At 35.6% G+C, this 16,378-nt stretch overlaps 1 protein-coding gene across 2 annotated transcripts; it reads left to right on the top strand.

Moving 5' to 3' along the window:
* Window positions 1-10,169: 10,169 nt before the first annotated feature.
* Window positions 10,170-15,282, top strand: LOC145031004 (uncharacterized). 2 transcript variants are annotated; one of them, XM_078979433.1, is made up of 14 exons: window positions 10,170-10,778; window positions 11,235-11,310; window positions 11,393-11,482; window positions 11,579-11,623; window positions 12,055-12,135; window positions 12,321-12,417; window positions 12,510-12,568; window positions 12,827-12,937; window positions 13,040-13,176; window positions 13,284-13,323; window positions 13,751-13,813; window positions 14,049-14,242; window positions 14,435-14,930; window positions 15,191-15,282. In XM_078979433.1, exons 1-13 carry the CDS (start codon window positions 10,411-10,413, stop codon window positions 14,916-14,918), a joined length of 1,845 nt encoding a protein of 614 aa, XP_078835559.1. In that variant the 5' UTR covers window positions 10,170-10,410; the 3' UTR covers window positions 14,919-14,930; window positions 15,191-15,282. The 2 variants fall into 2 exon arrangements, with proteins under 2 accessions (XP_078835559.1, XP_078835557.1); XM_078979431.1 differs by lacking the exon at window positions 15,191-15,282 and having other exon boundaries at window positions 10,171-10,778; window positions 14,435-15,119.
* Window positions 15,283-16,378: the final 1,096 nt, after the last annotated feature.

Below are 16,378 nucleotides of genomic sequence, written 5' to 3'. Positions count from 1 at the left end.
GTGAGATGTCTTGGGAAGATTTTGTGGTGCAATTGAAAATGCAATACTGCTATGAGCAGGATCTTCTGGAAATAAACAATGAGTTCCAGAATCTGAAGAAGGGAAGATTGAGTGTCATCGAGTATGCTATTAGTTTTACGGAAAAGATGAAGCTTGTTACTTACCTAGTTCCAACTGAACTCTCCAAGGTTAACAAGTTTGCCTGTGGATTACCAGCGGACTTTGGTCTGATGGTCAAGCAAGCAACCACTTTGAAAGCCATCATCTAGGCTGCTAAGAACTTCGAGACCTAGATAAGGGTAAAGAATCTGGAGAGGGCTGAAGTGGGCGAGAAAATAAAGATTGAAGGATCCTCAAGGTCCGATGAGAAGAGAAAATTCTCGAATTCTAATTCGAAGGAGTTCGAAGAAAGAGCACAATGGTATGATAAGTGCAAGAGGAAGCACATTGGGAGATGCTCTAAAGAGATGACCTACTTCAAATGCGGGAAGACTGGTCATTACGCCGGTGAATGCACAACCAAAAGAGAAGCATGCTTTAAGTGTGGTGAAGAAGGACACTTCAAGCAAAACTGCCCAAGAAGAGAAAAGGCTACAAGGCCGAATGTGCTGCCACAACCAAAGACAAGAACATTTCAAATGATCATTGACGAAGCAGATGACAATGCGAGGAATCAAGGATGAAGACTTCATATCAGGATATAGCTAGTATCAAGAAGTGTAGCCTATTAGAGGCATAATATAGGGTGAACTTGAACCTCTATGTAATCATTTCAAGAAATAATATAAACCCTAGTTTTGTTATCTGGTGTGTTAGATGATTGTGTGATTTTCTTGTGTGGTGACTTGGATTGACTGTGGGACAATACTTGGGACGAGTATGAGTATGTGTGAATGGTAGTAGAGGCCTATACTACCGGAAGCACAGGACTTGCACTTGGATCGAGAAAAGTCACAAGGTTACCAAAAATCTAGTAATTGATTCCGTTTTATTCAGGTATGTCATTGCCATTGTTTTGGTAATGACTAGTAGGATGATTGTTATTCCGACCCTAGTGGTCATATCAAATTGAGTCCGACTACGATGAGTTTGTTACGTGGTTTCGAGAACCAAGTTCGATGTAACATCTGACTTAAGTTAGAATATTGAAATCAAACCAATCAATAGTATCACGCTCGTTGTTAGAGAAAGTTGTAGCTAGAAATGCTACATGCTAAAATGTGATTATATCGCATTAGAATATGAAGAAAGTTATATTCCATTTTGGAATTTAACTCTAAAAAACTTAAGTCTAAGCGTTGCATCATTCGATGAAAGGCCATTAAAGCACGACCCATCGGTCTGTTACCAAAGATAAATGAAAGTATTTATCCTAAGAAGAAGAAGGAGTCCACAATAAGGACTTATTTTGTAACTTGAAGGTTATGATTGAAAGTCCAACATAGTACGAAAATCAGATGCAAGATTGAGCATCTTCTGCAGTCAAGAAGCCCTAGAGTTAGATACTCTTTCGAGGAAACATAGAAGTTACGGTTATTACCTAGGATGAAGAGATAACGTAAGGAATCATTATTCAAGTCCTATTTCGTTGATGATTATGGTACGTAATCATCCTAAGGGGAGATAATTGTAACGTCCGTAGATTGGGGCTAGTCAATTTAGAGACAATGAGCATCAAAAATGACTTTTTGATAGAAGATTATTTAGAATGAATAGTCTTAAAGAAGTTGTAGTGGTCGTGACAAGGATTCCAGATATATAAGGAATGCCAAAATCCAAGTTATAATGAAGAAGTTATGACCTGTCGAAGTTTCGCGACAAAACTGACACGACACAATGCGGCGTAAATAGTGAATTTACGATAGAGCGATATTTGGCCTTAGCGATCCAAACAAAAGTCGTAGAATATCTTAAACCGAGAGCATACATAAAAAGAACGTCTAAATCTGACTTCGTATGATGAAGTTATGAATTTCCGAAGTTTCAGCTTAGCAGTATGCAGCCCGAAGTTCATATTTGAGATCGAGTGATTTCTAGTCGAAACAATCTAAACGAGAATCGAAGATCTCATTGATAGTAGTGCAACGGTAAAAAGACAGATGAAAGCGGACGTCAGATGAAGAAGTTATGAATTTCTAACGAAGTTTTCCTGTCCCGGCCTACTAAAAATAATATAATATAATAAATCAAAATTAGCCGACGGAGTCTAAAAGAGAGTTGTAAAGCATAATCTCACCTACGTGTGGATATAAAGAACGTCAAAAACGGAGATCGTATGTGAGGATTATGATTTTCTGAAGTTCGAGGCACACTTCCCAAAGGGGGGACACCCCGCGTTCATTACTTGGCTCCGGATTGGCCATGTCGATGCTGAGTTAAACGGATAAGAGATAAGACGGAACCCCGCTCCTACACGCCGTGTTCGAAGGGAACACCCATGAAACATCCCAAAAATACAAGCCAAAAATTTTGTTTTCAAAATCATTTATCAAACATAGATATCATTGCCATAGTGTAAAACCATAGAACATGTATCTTGAAAACTCATAAAATTTGATAACATATACGGTCTCATAACAAATATCAGAGTAAACTCCCAGGCTAATAAAATGTGGTGTGTGTGCCATGCCATCAGCTCGAGCCCTTCCCTTTACTAGCTGAAGCACCTGAAACCAAAACTGAAATTGTAAGCACGAAACTTAGTGAGCTCCCCAAACTACCACATAACATACAAAGCACAAATATCAAATAACATAACTTTAGGACTCTTCCCAACTGCATCAGGATGAATCCCGACATTGGAATCCTATCCGGCATAGGCTCACCCCAGCATACGACCGCATCGGGCATCGGGCTTGCCCCGACATCGGGTTTATGCCGACACATACTCAACATAACATATATATCATAAACACATAACATAATCACGTAAACTGCATCGGGCTTACCACGGCATCAAACCGAAGTCCGGAACATATAACATATAAACTATCATACTTCGGGCTTACCCCGAATACATAATACATGGCATAATGACTAATATACGTCGGGCTTACCCCAGAACACATAGCATATAACATAGTCACATATACTACATCGGGCTTGCCCGAAATCGGACCGGAGTCCGGAACATATGACACATAACACATAAACATGGATGAATCACAAAGACATCAAGCATACATAACTACTTCTCGGGACCGCCCCGGCATCGGACCGAAGTCCGGAAACATATAAACTGCATCGGGCTAACCCCGACATCGGGTTCACCCCGACATACTCTACTACTTAAACGGGCTGACTTGGTGCCTTAGACCCGTTCATACCGGAGGGAAACTCACCTCGTGTGATTGACTACTGCAACTCTCGATGAGAAATCTCTGTCCGCTGCTCCGGCGACTCTCCGACTATAAATTCCATAAAGACACATAGTCAAAAACTAATACTGATCTTAGGGTAAAATGACCATTTTACCCTTAGCCAAAGTAGAGTCCTTATTCCTTCCCTTACCCCCAACCCGACTCTACTCATCGAGTCTAGCAAGAACTCGACGATTTCTCCTTTAACTGATATCGGGACAATCTTCAACTGACTCGCCGAGTTCGACATTGAACTCGTTGAGTTCATCTTCATCATAAGTGCTACTAGTTTGTGACTCGCCGAGTTGTATGAACAACTCGCCGAGTCCGTCTTCATGGGTTGGGAGACTACCTTGGACTCGCCGAGTACCAAGAACGACTCGCCGAGTCGACCATTGTCCAAATCCATTACTTGATTTCTGATGTACAACTCTCATCCAAAAGGTAGATCTGGGCTCCTTAAGACGATATAACACGTAAAGTCATGAACTTTACGTACATACATGGGACTTTTAGCTCAAAAGACCTAAAAATGAGGTCTATAGGATGCATGGGGCTATCATGGCCATAAATCTTGTATCTTTATGCCATGTACTCCTCCCTAGAACCTAGATCTGAGATATGAGCCACTTGGGACGTCCCAACCATCAAGGACCAAGGTTTTGAGCCAAAACCCTCTTAATATGGGGACAAATAGATCTAAGAGGAAGAAGACCAAGTTGTAAGCTTGATTACCAGAAAAGATGGCAAATGAGGTGTAGCTTCTGGATCTACTCCTTCTTCCATGGGTCTTCTATCTTCCACTTCTTGCTCTAGCTTCAAAACACACCAAGAAACACTAAAAACAACTAAGAAAGCTCAAGATCACTTATAGAGTAAGAGCGTTTCGGGTGAAATGCTCTGGAGGTGAAGGAGGTTGGGGTGGAAGCCTCATAAGATGTTTAAATAAGGTGCAAACCCTCTAATTTAGGGTTTCACCCAGACAGCTCCTACTCGTTGAGTATGACTTCCGAATCGCCGAGTACGTCACTAAATCCCCTCATCCGGAGTCGATCCTACTCGACGAGTTGAGCCCCCAACTCACCGAGTCCAAGAGTAAAATATGGAATTTGACTTCAATTTAAATGTGTACCTAAGACCGGGTGTTACAGACCAGCGTTCAGGGAACGCCCTGCATTCGGCCTGGCCAGCCCCCTATAAATAGATCACAAGGGCAGTCGAGTTTGGTTGCCAAATTTCTTCTTCTTCTTCTTCTCTCTCTCTCTCTCTTTCTCTCTCTCCCTCTCTCTCCTGTATTACCTCGATTTACGTGCAATTTATACCCCCAAAGCCCCAGTATCATCCTGAGACCCGAAGCGAGTCCTGAAGCCCCGAAGGTCCCGAGAAACAGAGTTCCCGACTCCCGAGCTGAAACTCTGCTCGCGAGAAACCCGGTTTTCAAGGAAGCATCCCGGTTTCACCGAATAATACTACTTTTAGAGCCGAAGTGCTAGCCGAGCATAGTCTTATCGAGTGAGTGTATAGTCCCTTTCATAAACACGATTTTAATACAAGTATTGGTTGAATGTATTACATCTATGTTATGAGTGAGTGTGTAGTCACTTTCTTCTAACACATAAATATGAAGTATCTGCTATGAAAAACGTGCTATGTGTTTATATATTGTTGTTTATTTGAGATGAGTGTGGAATGGATGTTTTATATAGTTTTTAAATGAGTTAAATTGTATATGTATTTTATATCTACAAATATGTTGGGTAGAACAAGTGTAGATGAGATAGTTGGTGTGTGATAAAATATGAGTTGGATAATGAGGTAAAAGGTGATGTAGATCTTGAGGTGAGGGTGATATCGGAAAAATGAGTGAAACCTTTACCCAAACAATGGCCCCCGTCATTCAGCAGAGTAGGGATGACAACCACGGGTTATTCTAGACAGTCCAGTGGAACACTAGTAGGCTCGCAACTTGTAGGTGTTGTGAACTTGATGTTCACCGTTGTACTCTAAAATCCCATTGAAATGTATTGCGAGAGGGGTCTCAAAAATGATACCGTCAATAAACAAGATAAACTTGTTATTAATCTGGGAGTATGGATTAAGACATAGTTGATTGTCCCTAGTCCAGGAGTATGGATTTGGCACAATTTTAGATCCGAGAGTATGGATTAGATCAAGAGATTAGTTTTAGATCCGAGAGTATGGATCAGATCAAGAGGTTAGTTTTAGATCGGGGAGTATGGATCAGGTGGAGAGGTTAATTTTAGATCCGTGAGTAGGGATCAGGTAAAGAGGAATTTTTTTGATATGAGAGTTTAGATCGTGTCATTGTGAGGATCGACAAGGTGGGATAAGAGTTGTTTTTATATGGTGAAATTGTATAAGTTTGTGAGTTCTAATATATATATATATATATATATATATATATATATATATATATATATATATATATATATATATATATACATATATGATATAACATTATGGGTTGAAAACCCTATATGCTCACCAGGATCCCAAGCTTGACCCATTCAGTTTTCTTTGTATTACAAGTTATGGCACGAGAGCATAAGTTAGCTGGCAGAACGAGAGATTTTGGAATATAGGTGAGTAGTTATAAATAACTATTGTAAGGTCTATTTTGTTCTGTTTATGTTTTTGGTCTGTATCGAACACGACATGCTGAGATTTTGTTATTTAATGAAATTACATTTCTTTAAAGAAATGCTTTGATAAATCTTATCACATTTTGTTTTAGGAACAAATTCCGTAACAATTTTCTTTAAACAATTACTCTGGTTTTAAAACAAAGCATAAATAAATTGGTCTTTTTTGGCCGTGAAATTAGGGATGTCATAGTGTAAGTTTTAGAAACGACAATAACCATTTGTGTAAGTTTAGAAACCACATTGACCATTCATATAAAAATTATTGGGACTAAAAATGTGACATTTAGTAAATCACATTGACCATTTATGTAAATTTGTCTAAAAAATTAGAAAAAATAACCATAATAGCTATTTCTTAAAAGGTTTTACCATAAAATAGCTATAAAAATAAACAATTGGTTTATTTTTTGGTGTTATAATGATTGTTAATCCACGAGAAGAGAAACCTAAAGGTGATCAGACAAATACCGATGAAGAGTTAGAAAAGTTGAGGCAACTAGAGATTGAGCTAAGGCAGAAGGAGTATAGCAATTAGATAAATAGGTTGCACGAATCACTTTTAAAGCTTTATGGCTAACATGGATTGTGGAAAGGATGATGGACTTGGCGATTAAGCATGTTCAACAATATTGGCTTAATCCGAGTTCATTTTTTTGTTATTGATAAGAAAGACGATTGTCATATGGAATTTCCAATGACTCCAAAGACATTATTGTGGAGGAGTTTTCCAAATACTTAAGGGATTTCGATGTCGAATGGAAGTATGAACCGAAAGCTCTTTGAGTTTTACCATTCGCAGTCAAGGCCATGATCTGAAGTTTGGATCTTGAAGAAAATACATGCCATTAGTGACTGCCAAGCTGAAGCGTGTTTAAATGATGAGTGTGCCAACTACAAGTTCAAGGTTGTGAGAGGAAGTAACAATAATGAGTTTATGTTTTCTTATGCTGATCTACCACTCATGAACTCTCATGACTGGTTCATGTTGTTTTCCGTCTTTGATATAACGTGTTTGAATGATGAGTTATTGAACTACAAGGTCAGGGTTGTGAGGAGAATTAACAATAAGGAGTTTATGTTTTCTTTTGTTGATCTGCCTCTCATGAACCCTCATGAATGGTTCATGTTGTTTTCCATCTTTAACATGGACAATGAAAAATATGTGAATCAAATCATTCATTTGAAAAAGATCATCAGATTTTACTTCCTAGAGATTTGTAAGATGGATGTTGAGTTACCTGATTTTTTGAAGAAGAAGAAGACATCTATCGGTCCTTGTGATCAAGCTAATACGATTTAGAGTATGAAGGATGGGCATATATAAAAAGAGCCATGGGGAATAATATACAAGACTTTAGTGAATAAAATTTTGAAGAATCCTATGATGTATATGTAAGACAAGCAATGCTACAGGACTACAACACTAATGGCATTCTTTCGAAAGCTGAACTCTATAAAATGAACTCGAATAATGAAATTAAGCTTGTGCTTGATATGATGTGATGGTGGATTATAGTTCGACAGTATTGCTTGGCTTCACTCCTCAAATTTTTTTATGAAAGTACATGAATACTTATTTTCGCGACTTGAAACAATGGGGAGATTGTTAGGTCTAGGAGTCTATATGTGTTGTGTTTGTGTCTGATTGCGAAAGTTTTCACAATTGTATCTTAATATTTTTTTTTTTAAATTCGATTGTGTGTTTGGTTTCGAAGTTTTGTACACCTTAGGTTTGTAGTAAATGTTGTGTAATTGTTTTACAACATGTCGTTGCCTAGATGTTATAACCTTATCGGTTATTCTCTAACCGACTCTCTTTTTGTTAACCTAGCTATAAATATGGATGTTAGTTAGAAGGTAGGTAAGCCTTTTGCGAGTTCTTACACTCAACAATTATAATTGAAATTTCTTACTCTAAATCAAATTAGAAAATTATTTACTCTTTCATGTTCTCATTTCTTGATTGAAACATGATTTCAATCATATCAAACTGGTATATCGATCCTACACAATTTACGTATTAGTAGATATAAAAATATAGATATATTGGGAATCAATTTCATTTATGAGCTCTGTCTGATTCTACACATCACATCTTTTCCTCCTTTTTATATACTTATTTATCCAAAAAGTTTTATAAAATCGTTCAGTTCCAGGTTCGAGTTTGGACTCACACTAATGTTTGTCCGAATCTCTCAAGCCAACGCTCTGATACCAACTTGTAATGTCTAAAGATTTCAAACAAATTTTCTTTTAACACAAAGATTTATATAACCCCAAAAACATCTTCATTGAAGATTTAAAGTAATCAATTGTTTTAAACTCCATAAACATAGTCATCTAAAAGACCAACGAAAGTCTCAACATAATATCAAACATCAATGTGAGTGCAGTACAGCCACCCAAGTTATTCCCTTTATCAACAAAACTACCACAAAAAACATTTAATCAACAATTGTGAGCATGAAACTTAGTGAGTTCCCCAAAAGACCACATATTCCAATACACATGTAATGCATATAACTAGATGGCGCACGACTTTATGTCATTCTTCCAGACTCACAACCTATCGTCGATCCGTCATTTACAACTGACTCACGACTTATCGTTAATCTGCCATTAACAATGAGTATCTAGGTTTGCGACCTATCGTCGTTCCGCTATCAACCCCTCAATAGTTATATGAACACATCATACAACCAATCAATCAGCATATAAAGGACTGTTAGTCTACACATACAAACATTCACAAACAATACACTTACATCCTATCACCAAAGGATATATACTGCCACACATAGTATAGTGAGAAAACTTACCTGAATGAATAGTTGAAGATCACACACACAACTCCTCAAAGAAATCAATTGCATGAACCACTTAAATCAAACAGAGGCCAAACCTTAGTCTATCATTCAAGTCTAACAAAGTTTGACCAAAAGTTAAATAAGTCAAAAAGTCAATGGGTAACTGGTCAAAGTCAACAGTTAATGGGCCACAGCCCAACTCTTGGCCACGTCGCTTACACTAGGCGACAAAATAGTCGCGACAATCCTTCAAGCTTTGCATCACAACCCTTTTTTGGTTTCGTCATGCTTTTCTAGAAAGAAGTCTTTTCTTGTTAAGCACTTAATCTCTTAATATAAAAGAAAAAAAAAAAGAAAAAAGGACAACAAGTCATTTTATGTAGCTTAGACACAATTTGTGCAAGTTTTAGAAAGCACATGGACCATTTGTTCGAATTTAAAATCCATAACGACTAGTTGTATAAAAATTAAAAACGACTAAAATTATGACATTTAGTAACGACAAAATAATCATAATAGCCATTTCTTAAAAGTTTTTACCATAAAATAATTATTATATAATAATGAAATATAAATAAAGTGTCCATAATTTTCGCAACTGGACCGTCGCAACTGGACCGTCTACAGTTGTAAAACAAATATTTTTTATATATTTGTTTTTTGTTTATATATTATACGTTAAAATTTCTATCAATGTATTAATTAAAAATGTTAAATCATATTTTAGTATTGCTGTGATTGCCTAAAAAAATATTATTTTGGATACAAAAAAAATAGGCTGCTTATTGTTTATTGCTTAATCTTACCGCAATAAGCAAATTTAAGTGTTTGGATATGAGTCTTTAAAAATCAGCTTATTGCGGTAGAAATAAGCTGATTTTAATAAGCAAGGGAAGGAATGCTTATTGTTTATTGCTTATTGGTCATTTTACTCATATAAACTAGGGATGAGCAAAGGAACCGACCCGAATCGGGAACCGAAGTCGGTCAAAATTAAGAACCGAACCGGACCGTCAGTTCTACTGGTTCTTGCCGTGTCTTCAATGTTGGAACCGATCCGTGGTAAATAGCAACAAATGTTTCCGGTTTTTGCCAGTTCTACTGGTTCCCGGTTCAAAAAATCTACAAGAATATGATCCCGGTCCCGACCCGACCGGTTCCCCGATCCATATGCTCATCCCTAATATAAATTGTTTTGTTTACTAGACACTTAAATATCAACAAATTACAATAACCTAATCCAAACACATTTAAATTTTTTTTCCATCACAATAAACAAATAAACTAATAAGCTAAAAAAAAAAAAAAATATTTATCCACACCAATACAAATCAAAAATCAAAATCCCGCGAAACCATGGCTTAAGTTTTCCGTTCCCCCCAATCTACTTTCGCTGCCAAATTTCGAACCCTTTCCACGCAAGGAACAGTAACGAACTCAATCCATCTCTTCTTCGGTTCTTCTTGGTGAATTCTACAGAGAAAAACCGAAGAAAGAGGGAACGAGAGTGCGTTTGTGTGTGTTTATAAGTTAATAACTGATATTCTCGACGAATACGAAGTATTGATCAGTGGAATCATGGAGGAAGATGGTCCTGACGGAGTGATTGAAATTGAAGACCAGGATGAAGAAGAAAATGAAGATGAAGAGGAAGAAAGTGACGATGATGGTGGTTACGAAGATGAGGAGTTGATTCCGTCGGTTGTGACGTCACCTAGGGTTTCAAACGTGGTTTCACGGGCTGGCAATTCGCAGGAAGCGGTGGTGTTACATGACGATTTGGTGGAGGACTCGAATTGTAAGAGGTCATGTAAAGGGAATTTAGGGAGCCAAGAGAGTGGAGGGGATGATGGAGATGAGGATAAGTTTAATGGAGGTGAGATTGATGGTTTGTTCTGTCCTATTTGCATTGAAGCTTGGACTAGCGGTGGAGAACATCAAATTTGGTATGATAGGTTTACACATTGTTTTATGATTCTGTTGACTCATACATTTTCTTGTATAGTTTAATTTTTCATCCTTGTGGTATCGATAAGTTAGGTATTATAAGTTTGTGGCATGAAATTGAAATTGAAATGTAAGAATTCTATGCCATATAGTTTGTAGAATCATACAATATTGTCATTATGATGGTGATCTACACAAGATTCAAATATGCTTAATAAGATCCATAGGAAATATTTTGCTCATTGTTATATGTAGACTTGAAGCTTCTTGACAGTTATTATACTTTTCAGTAACCAATAACCCCAAACCGAAACCCTGAATTTCTGTCACAACTCACAAGTGATCTGTTGCTAAAGTTGAATTTTAGATAACCATAGCCATACTTGTAAAGTGCATGTTTCTTTGGGTGATCTAAAGTCTTCCACTAATTCTTTCTTTCTGTGTGAGGATTACAGTTGTCTTCCTTGTGGGCACATATATGGATTGTCATGTATAAAGAAGTGGCTTCGACAAAGTAGGGGTTCTGGGAAGGTCTGTCTACTATCACGTTTATAAGTTTTTATACTTTATTACTTACCTCATATCCTAAGTTTCTTTCCTTAATTTTCAACAGTGTCCTCAATGCAACAAAAAATGTACATTAAAGGATATTAGAGTACTTTATGCAGCAAGGCTTTGTGTTGTTGATGCAGAATTACAAAAGGTAATCTATTGACATTGATACCATAGAATAGGAAATAAGATCCTTATTATTGTATGTTTGTAGTACGATCAAATCCACTTTTTTTTTTCCTTGTAGCAAGTGCGTTCACTCGAAACCAAATGTGCTTCTCTTCAGCAGAAGGTATGCTGATTCAATGTCTTTTCTTTGTGAATAAAGTTGGTAAATATACACATATTCTAATTCAAATTGTAATAAATTACTACATAAGCTGTATATGTAAACATTATGCCTATAAGTCAAACAGATTTTTAATCAAGATTTTAGTTTTCTTCTGAATCTATTTTTTTTTACTGATCAAGAAAAGTGATGTGTTTGTATATATGATCAATTCATCATCTTTTACTATTTAGAATTAAAAAACAAGGCTCTAGTGCTCTACACTTCTATTTTCATTTTCCTAGCAGATAAATAGCATCTTTCATATGAATTTTCTATATTATATGTAGGTATAGTTTATAATTTTATCTTTGTTTTGTGTAATTTTGTCTCTATTTTGACATAGTATAATAAACATTATAGAATTTTACATTATGAAATTTATTCCTTTGCAGAATGTTGACTGCTGCAAGAAAGAAGTTGAAGCTGCAGAAAGAGAAGCTAATCTAAATCAGCAAGTTAAACAGTTACAAGAGGCATGTTTTTATTTGTTTCTTGTCAATTACATTCAAAATATCACACTCTTTCCTCATTTACACTTCAACATAGTACATAAGAACTGGGTTCAACATATTTTTCCTATGCCTTTACCCGAATGTCTTATTATTATTATTTTTTCTATAGCTTTCTTATGCAGTCTGTTTGACATAAACTTACACAGGAAGCGAAACACTTGAAGAGGTTGCTAGAAAATAAACAAAGAGAGTCACAGGCTTCATTCACCACTAATCAGGGCTATAAAAGAAGAGTAATAAATGGTAAAATTTCAATAAACAACCATTTACTTTCTGTTGAATATCATTCTCTTTATAATCAGTAATGAAACTTTGTGTTTCTACATGATTAATAGGAAACAATGTAGACAATGGTTGTGGAAGTCAAGCTCCTCCAGGGTTATTTAAGCTGCAGGTTTGTAATTATTGTGTGCTTTCTTTTTATTATGATTAGACTTAATAATACACCTGAACCCTAAACCGTAAACCCTAACCCTAAATCTTGAACTTTAGGGTTTTGGGGTTGCACGAAGATTAACCCTTTTACAGGAACCCTGAACCCTGAATCCTGAACTTTAGGGTTTTGGGGTTGCAAGAAGATTTTAACCCTTTTGTAGGAATTTATTGGCTATTTATTTAACTTTCTTTAATCTAATTGTTATTTTTATCTCAGAGAGAGTTTCAGGTAGAAGGGGGTAGATATTTTGATATGGATGAAACTGGTCAAGTTATGATAGTAGCTAGAAGGCTAAATGGAATGGGAGGAAGAAATTTACTGACAAAAGTAAGTTTTGTGAATGTGCCCTAATTTGGAGCTCTGAATTTGTGGTGATTTTCCATCTTTTTAATTTTTAATACAACAAATGTTGTTTGTTGTATTTTCCAGATAAGTTTGGTAGCTCCAAGTGAAAGAGAAGATATTGAGCTTCCTGCAAATACAAAAGCTGTTAGAGCCCTTTGTGTTAGACCTTGTAGTAGGCTTGTGCTTCTTGCTTCTTTGGGGAAAAAATTAACAGTTGTCAGGTGATATGATATGATATGATATGATAATGTTTCTTTTCTTAATTTCAATTTAACAATTTATTTTATCTCATTATTGATTTTTTTAATTATTATTATGTTGGCCTCAGTACAGAAAGCAACAACACTGTTCTTACCTATGAATTGCCGGTAAAACCCCTTTCTATTTTTTTTTTCTATTACAACCTTGTATCTCCTTTTTTTTTTTATTTTTTTTTTTTTTTTATTTATCCAGTTAAGATAATGTACTAAAAAAATCTTCCCAATTATAGCATTGTAGTAATTGTACTTGACATTATGGTGTTGAAAAATCTTGCCAATTATAGAAATGAAAACTGCTTTATGTTTGGATGACATTGCTATAATTGGCTAGATAATACAAAATACAGTGATGTAGTTGGATGAAATGAAAGTAGGATGCTATAGATATAATAGACAAATATATGAAAATACATTTGCTAATTTTGTTGCATTCAATCCTACCATTGTGAATGTGTAATTATAGTTTTTCTTGTTTTGATGTTATGATTTGATTTGTATTTCAACATATGTCCATGGTTGTCATTTACTACAACAGGCTCCTGCTTGGTCATGTTCATGGGATGTTTCCAGTCCACATCATGTTTATACAGGACTACAGGTACTTCAATTCCTTTAAAAGACCAAAATACCCTCATTATACATATGAACATACAAAAACAAAAAATTAATTATACATCTATCATTGAATTCCATTCCATTTCCTGCCAATTAAACCAACCAAACACACGACAAAAAATGCCCAAAATCCTTTTATCATTTTTTTTTCATTAAAAGACCAAAATACCCTCATTATTTTTTTTGCAGTTTATGATTTTTATTTTCTCTAAATGCAGAATGGCATGGTTTTGGCTTTTGATATGCGTCAAACTAGGACGGCTTTGGAATCTCGGATGGGGCTGTCTTGCAGTCCCGTTCACACCATGACCGCTCTTCCACCCGATTCTTCAATTCCGTCTGCTATAAAAACCCTACTCACCGCCTCCCAAATTGGCCTCTGTGAGTGGAGTATCGATGCCAATGAAGAAAGGTATTACTGTTTCTTTGCCTTTTCAACCTTCTGTTCTCTTACTTTCTTTTAAGAAATAGAGCAACCAACCTACTTTCCTTCATTTTTGTATCATAGCATTCTACTTTCAATACAATATGCTTCGAAAAATCTACATTAATTTAACATACTTATTACATTTTATACTCAATGAAACCTTTTTTTTGATTGAAGGCCATATTTAATTCCGGAATCTGAAAACCAAGGAGTTTGTATATCTCTCGCACACTCCAACAGAGACAACATCGTTGCTTCATTCCGTCCAAAGGTTCAAACGTCTGCTGACATGGCAGTCTCTCAACCGCTTCCTACTTCTCCGGAACCTTCCGGAGTTCCCGGCTGTCACGTATTCTACAAAAAAACCGGGACACGGTATTATAAAAGAACCGGATCCATGCTGGCGGCTCAAATGGACAACGTACGCCTCCCAAAATCGACTATCATTAACAAACAAAACTACGGTTCCATGTTTGTTTTTGCAAATGAAACAACATCGGACTTGGTCTTGCATGATATGTCCAAGATGTTGGTGGTTCAACGGCTTAAAGTTCCAAAGAATCAGATATCTGATGCGATATCAGATGTGAGGTGCAGTAAGATATGTGACACGTCTGTGCTCGGTTGCATAAGTGGAGATGTGGTGCAGCTTTTTACTTGACCTTCACTTTAGGTAGTGTCTTTTGTTTTTTTTTTTTTTTTTTTTTTTTTTTTTTTTTTGTAGATTTTTTTTTTTTTTTATAATAATTTGGTTAGTTTATGTTAGGTGTTTCTTTTTTTAGTTGATGTAATTAAGGGATAAATGAAAGAAATACCGATGTAATTTCATTTGTTTGTGTGTGTTATAGCGCCCTACCTTTTATTTCTTTCTGTTACATAATTGTAGTTTCATATTTTACTTTTCTAAACGTCTGTTTTGGGTTGCTTAATCAGGATTAATCGGATGAATGCATTAGGTGGGTTGGTGATTGTGAGGACAGTTAATAATACATTTGATGGATCTGAAAATAATGTGTAACTATATTATAGTTATGTATATTAGAGTAATGAATAATGTAGGTGAATAACTATATTAGAGTAATGTATAGATCAAACGTATGATCTGATGGTAGTTGTATTTGTGAAGGGATATTAATTAAACTAACTTATTAACAAAAAAAAACCATGTTTTCCCGATTTGCTCTTGAAGCTTTGAGGTTTTGTTTGGTACAATTTTTTTTGAAAGTTTTTCGATTTATGTCTGAAATGTTAATTTCGAAATGTTATGGTTTTGAATTTATGATTTTTTTTTAGAAAAAAAAATTGTTTTTCTACAAAAGCTTGCCTTATGGTCAAACATATATATTAAACAAGTATAGCTATTGAAGTGGGTAAAATTGCATGAAGAACAGCATACAAGCTTATGTAGACACTTCTAAAAAGTGTATATAGGCAAAGAAAAGCATGGGACAAAGTTGTCATATCTCATGACACTTGCAAGTTATAATACAAAGATTTTACACCCCGTTCCCAAGTTCAACTTAACGAGAGAAAGGAAAAAAAAAATGGGTGAAAATGAGAAGAAAATAAAAGAAATTGATGTTCCTGAGTTTCATTAAAGGAGGGAAGTGGAGGGAAATGAGAGAATTACTTTCTCTCCTAACTTTCCTTCAGATTTGGGAGGATTTGGAAAGAAAGAACAAAATGATTTATTTTCCCTCCGTTTCTCTTCAACTCGGGAACACAAATGAAAATTTAGTTTTCCTTTCCTTTCTCTTCTTTTCTCTCATCACTTTCTTTTCTTTTCTCTTCTCTTCTTTTCTTTTGTTGCACTTGGGAACGAATGTACTTTAAAGAACTAAACTAGCAAAAAAAAAATCATAATAATAAAAAGTTCTAACGTGTCTAGGGTTGTTATTTGCACCAAGGTATTGAGTGTTTGACCTATAACATGACTCTATCTTTTGTTTTTATTTTTTTTATTAATCCATTAATAATTAACTTTATAATTTTATGTTAAAATATTTATTTTGTTATGAAATATTAGTTTGTGAATGACCATTGGATTCTCCATTTCTCCCATAACTCTCCATCATTATTTAGCATTAGTAACAACCATTTCAATGTGTTTTATGAATGTAA

This window comes from Lactuca saligna, chromosome 2 (assembly GCF_052625555.1).
Source record: "Lactuca saligna cultivar CGN05327 chromosome 2, ASM5262555v1, whole genome shotgun sequence".
Taxonomy (NCBI): Eukaryota; Viridiplantae; Streptophyta; class Magnoliopsida; order Asterales; family Asteraceae; genus Lactuca; species Lactuca saligna.
Note: the sequence above shows the minus strand (reverse complement) of the source record. Positions and strands in the feature narration are given on the sequence as shown.

Excerpts from the sequence above, each read along its gene's own strand:
- LOC145031004 (XM_078979433.1), top strand. The coding sequence starts at position 10,411 with ATGGAGGAAGATGGTCCTGACGGAGTGATTGAAATTGAAGACCAGGAT. Across the intron at positions 12,569-12,826 it reads CAGGGTTATTTAAGCTGCAG|AGAGAGTTTCAGGTAGAAGG; the intron begins GTTTGTAATTAT and ends TTTTTATCTCAG. Across the intron at positions 13,814-14,048 it reads ATGTTTATACAGGACTACAG|AATGGCATGGTTTTGGCTTT; the intron begins GTACTTCAATTC and ends CTCTAAATGCAG.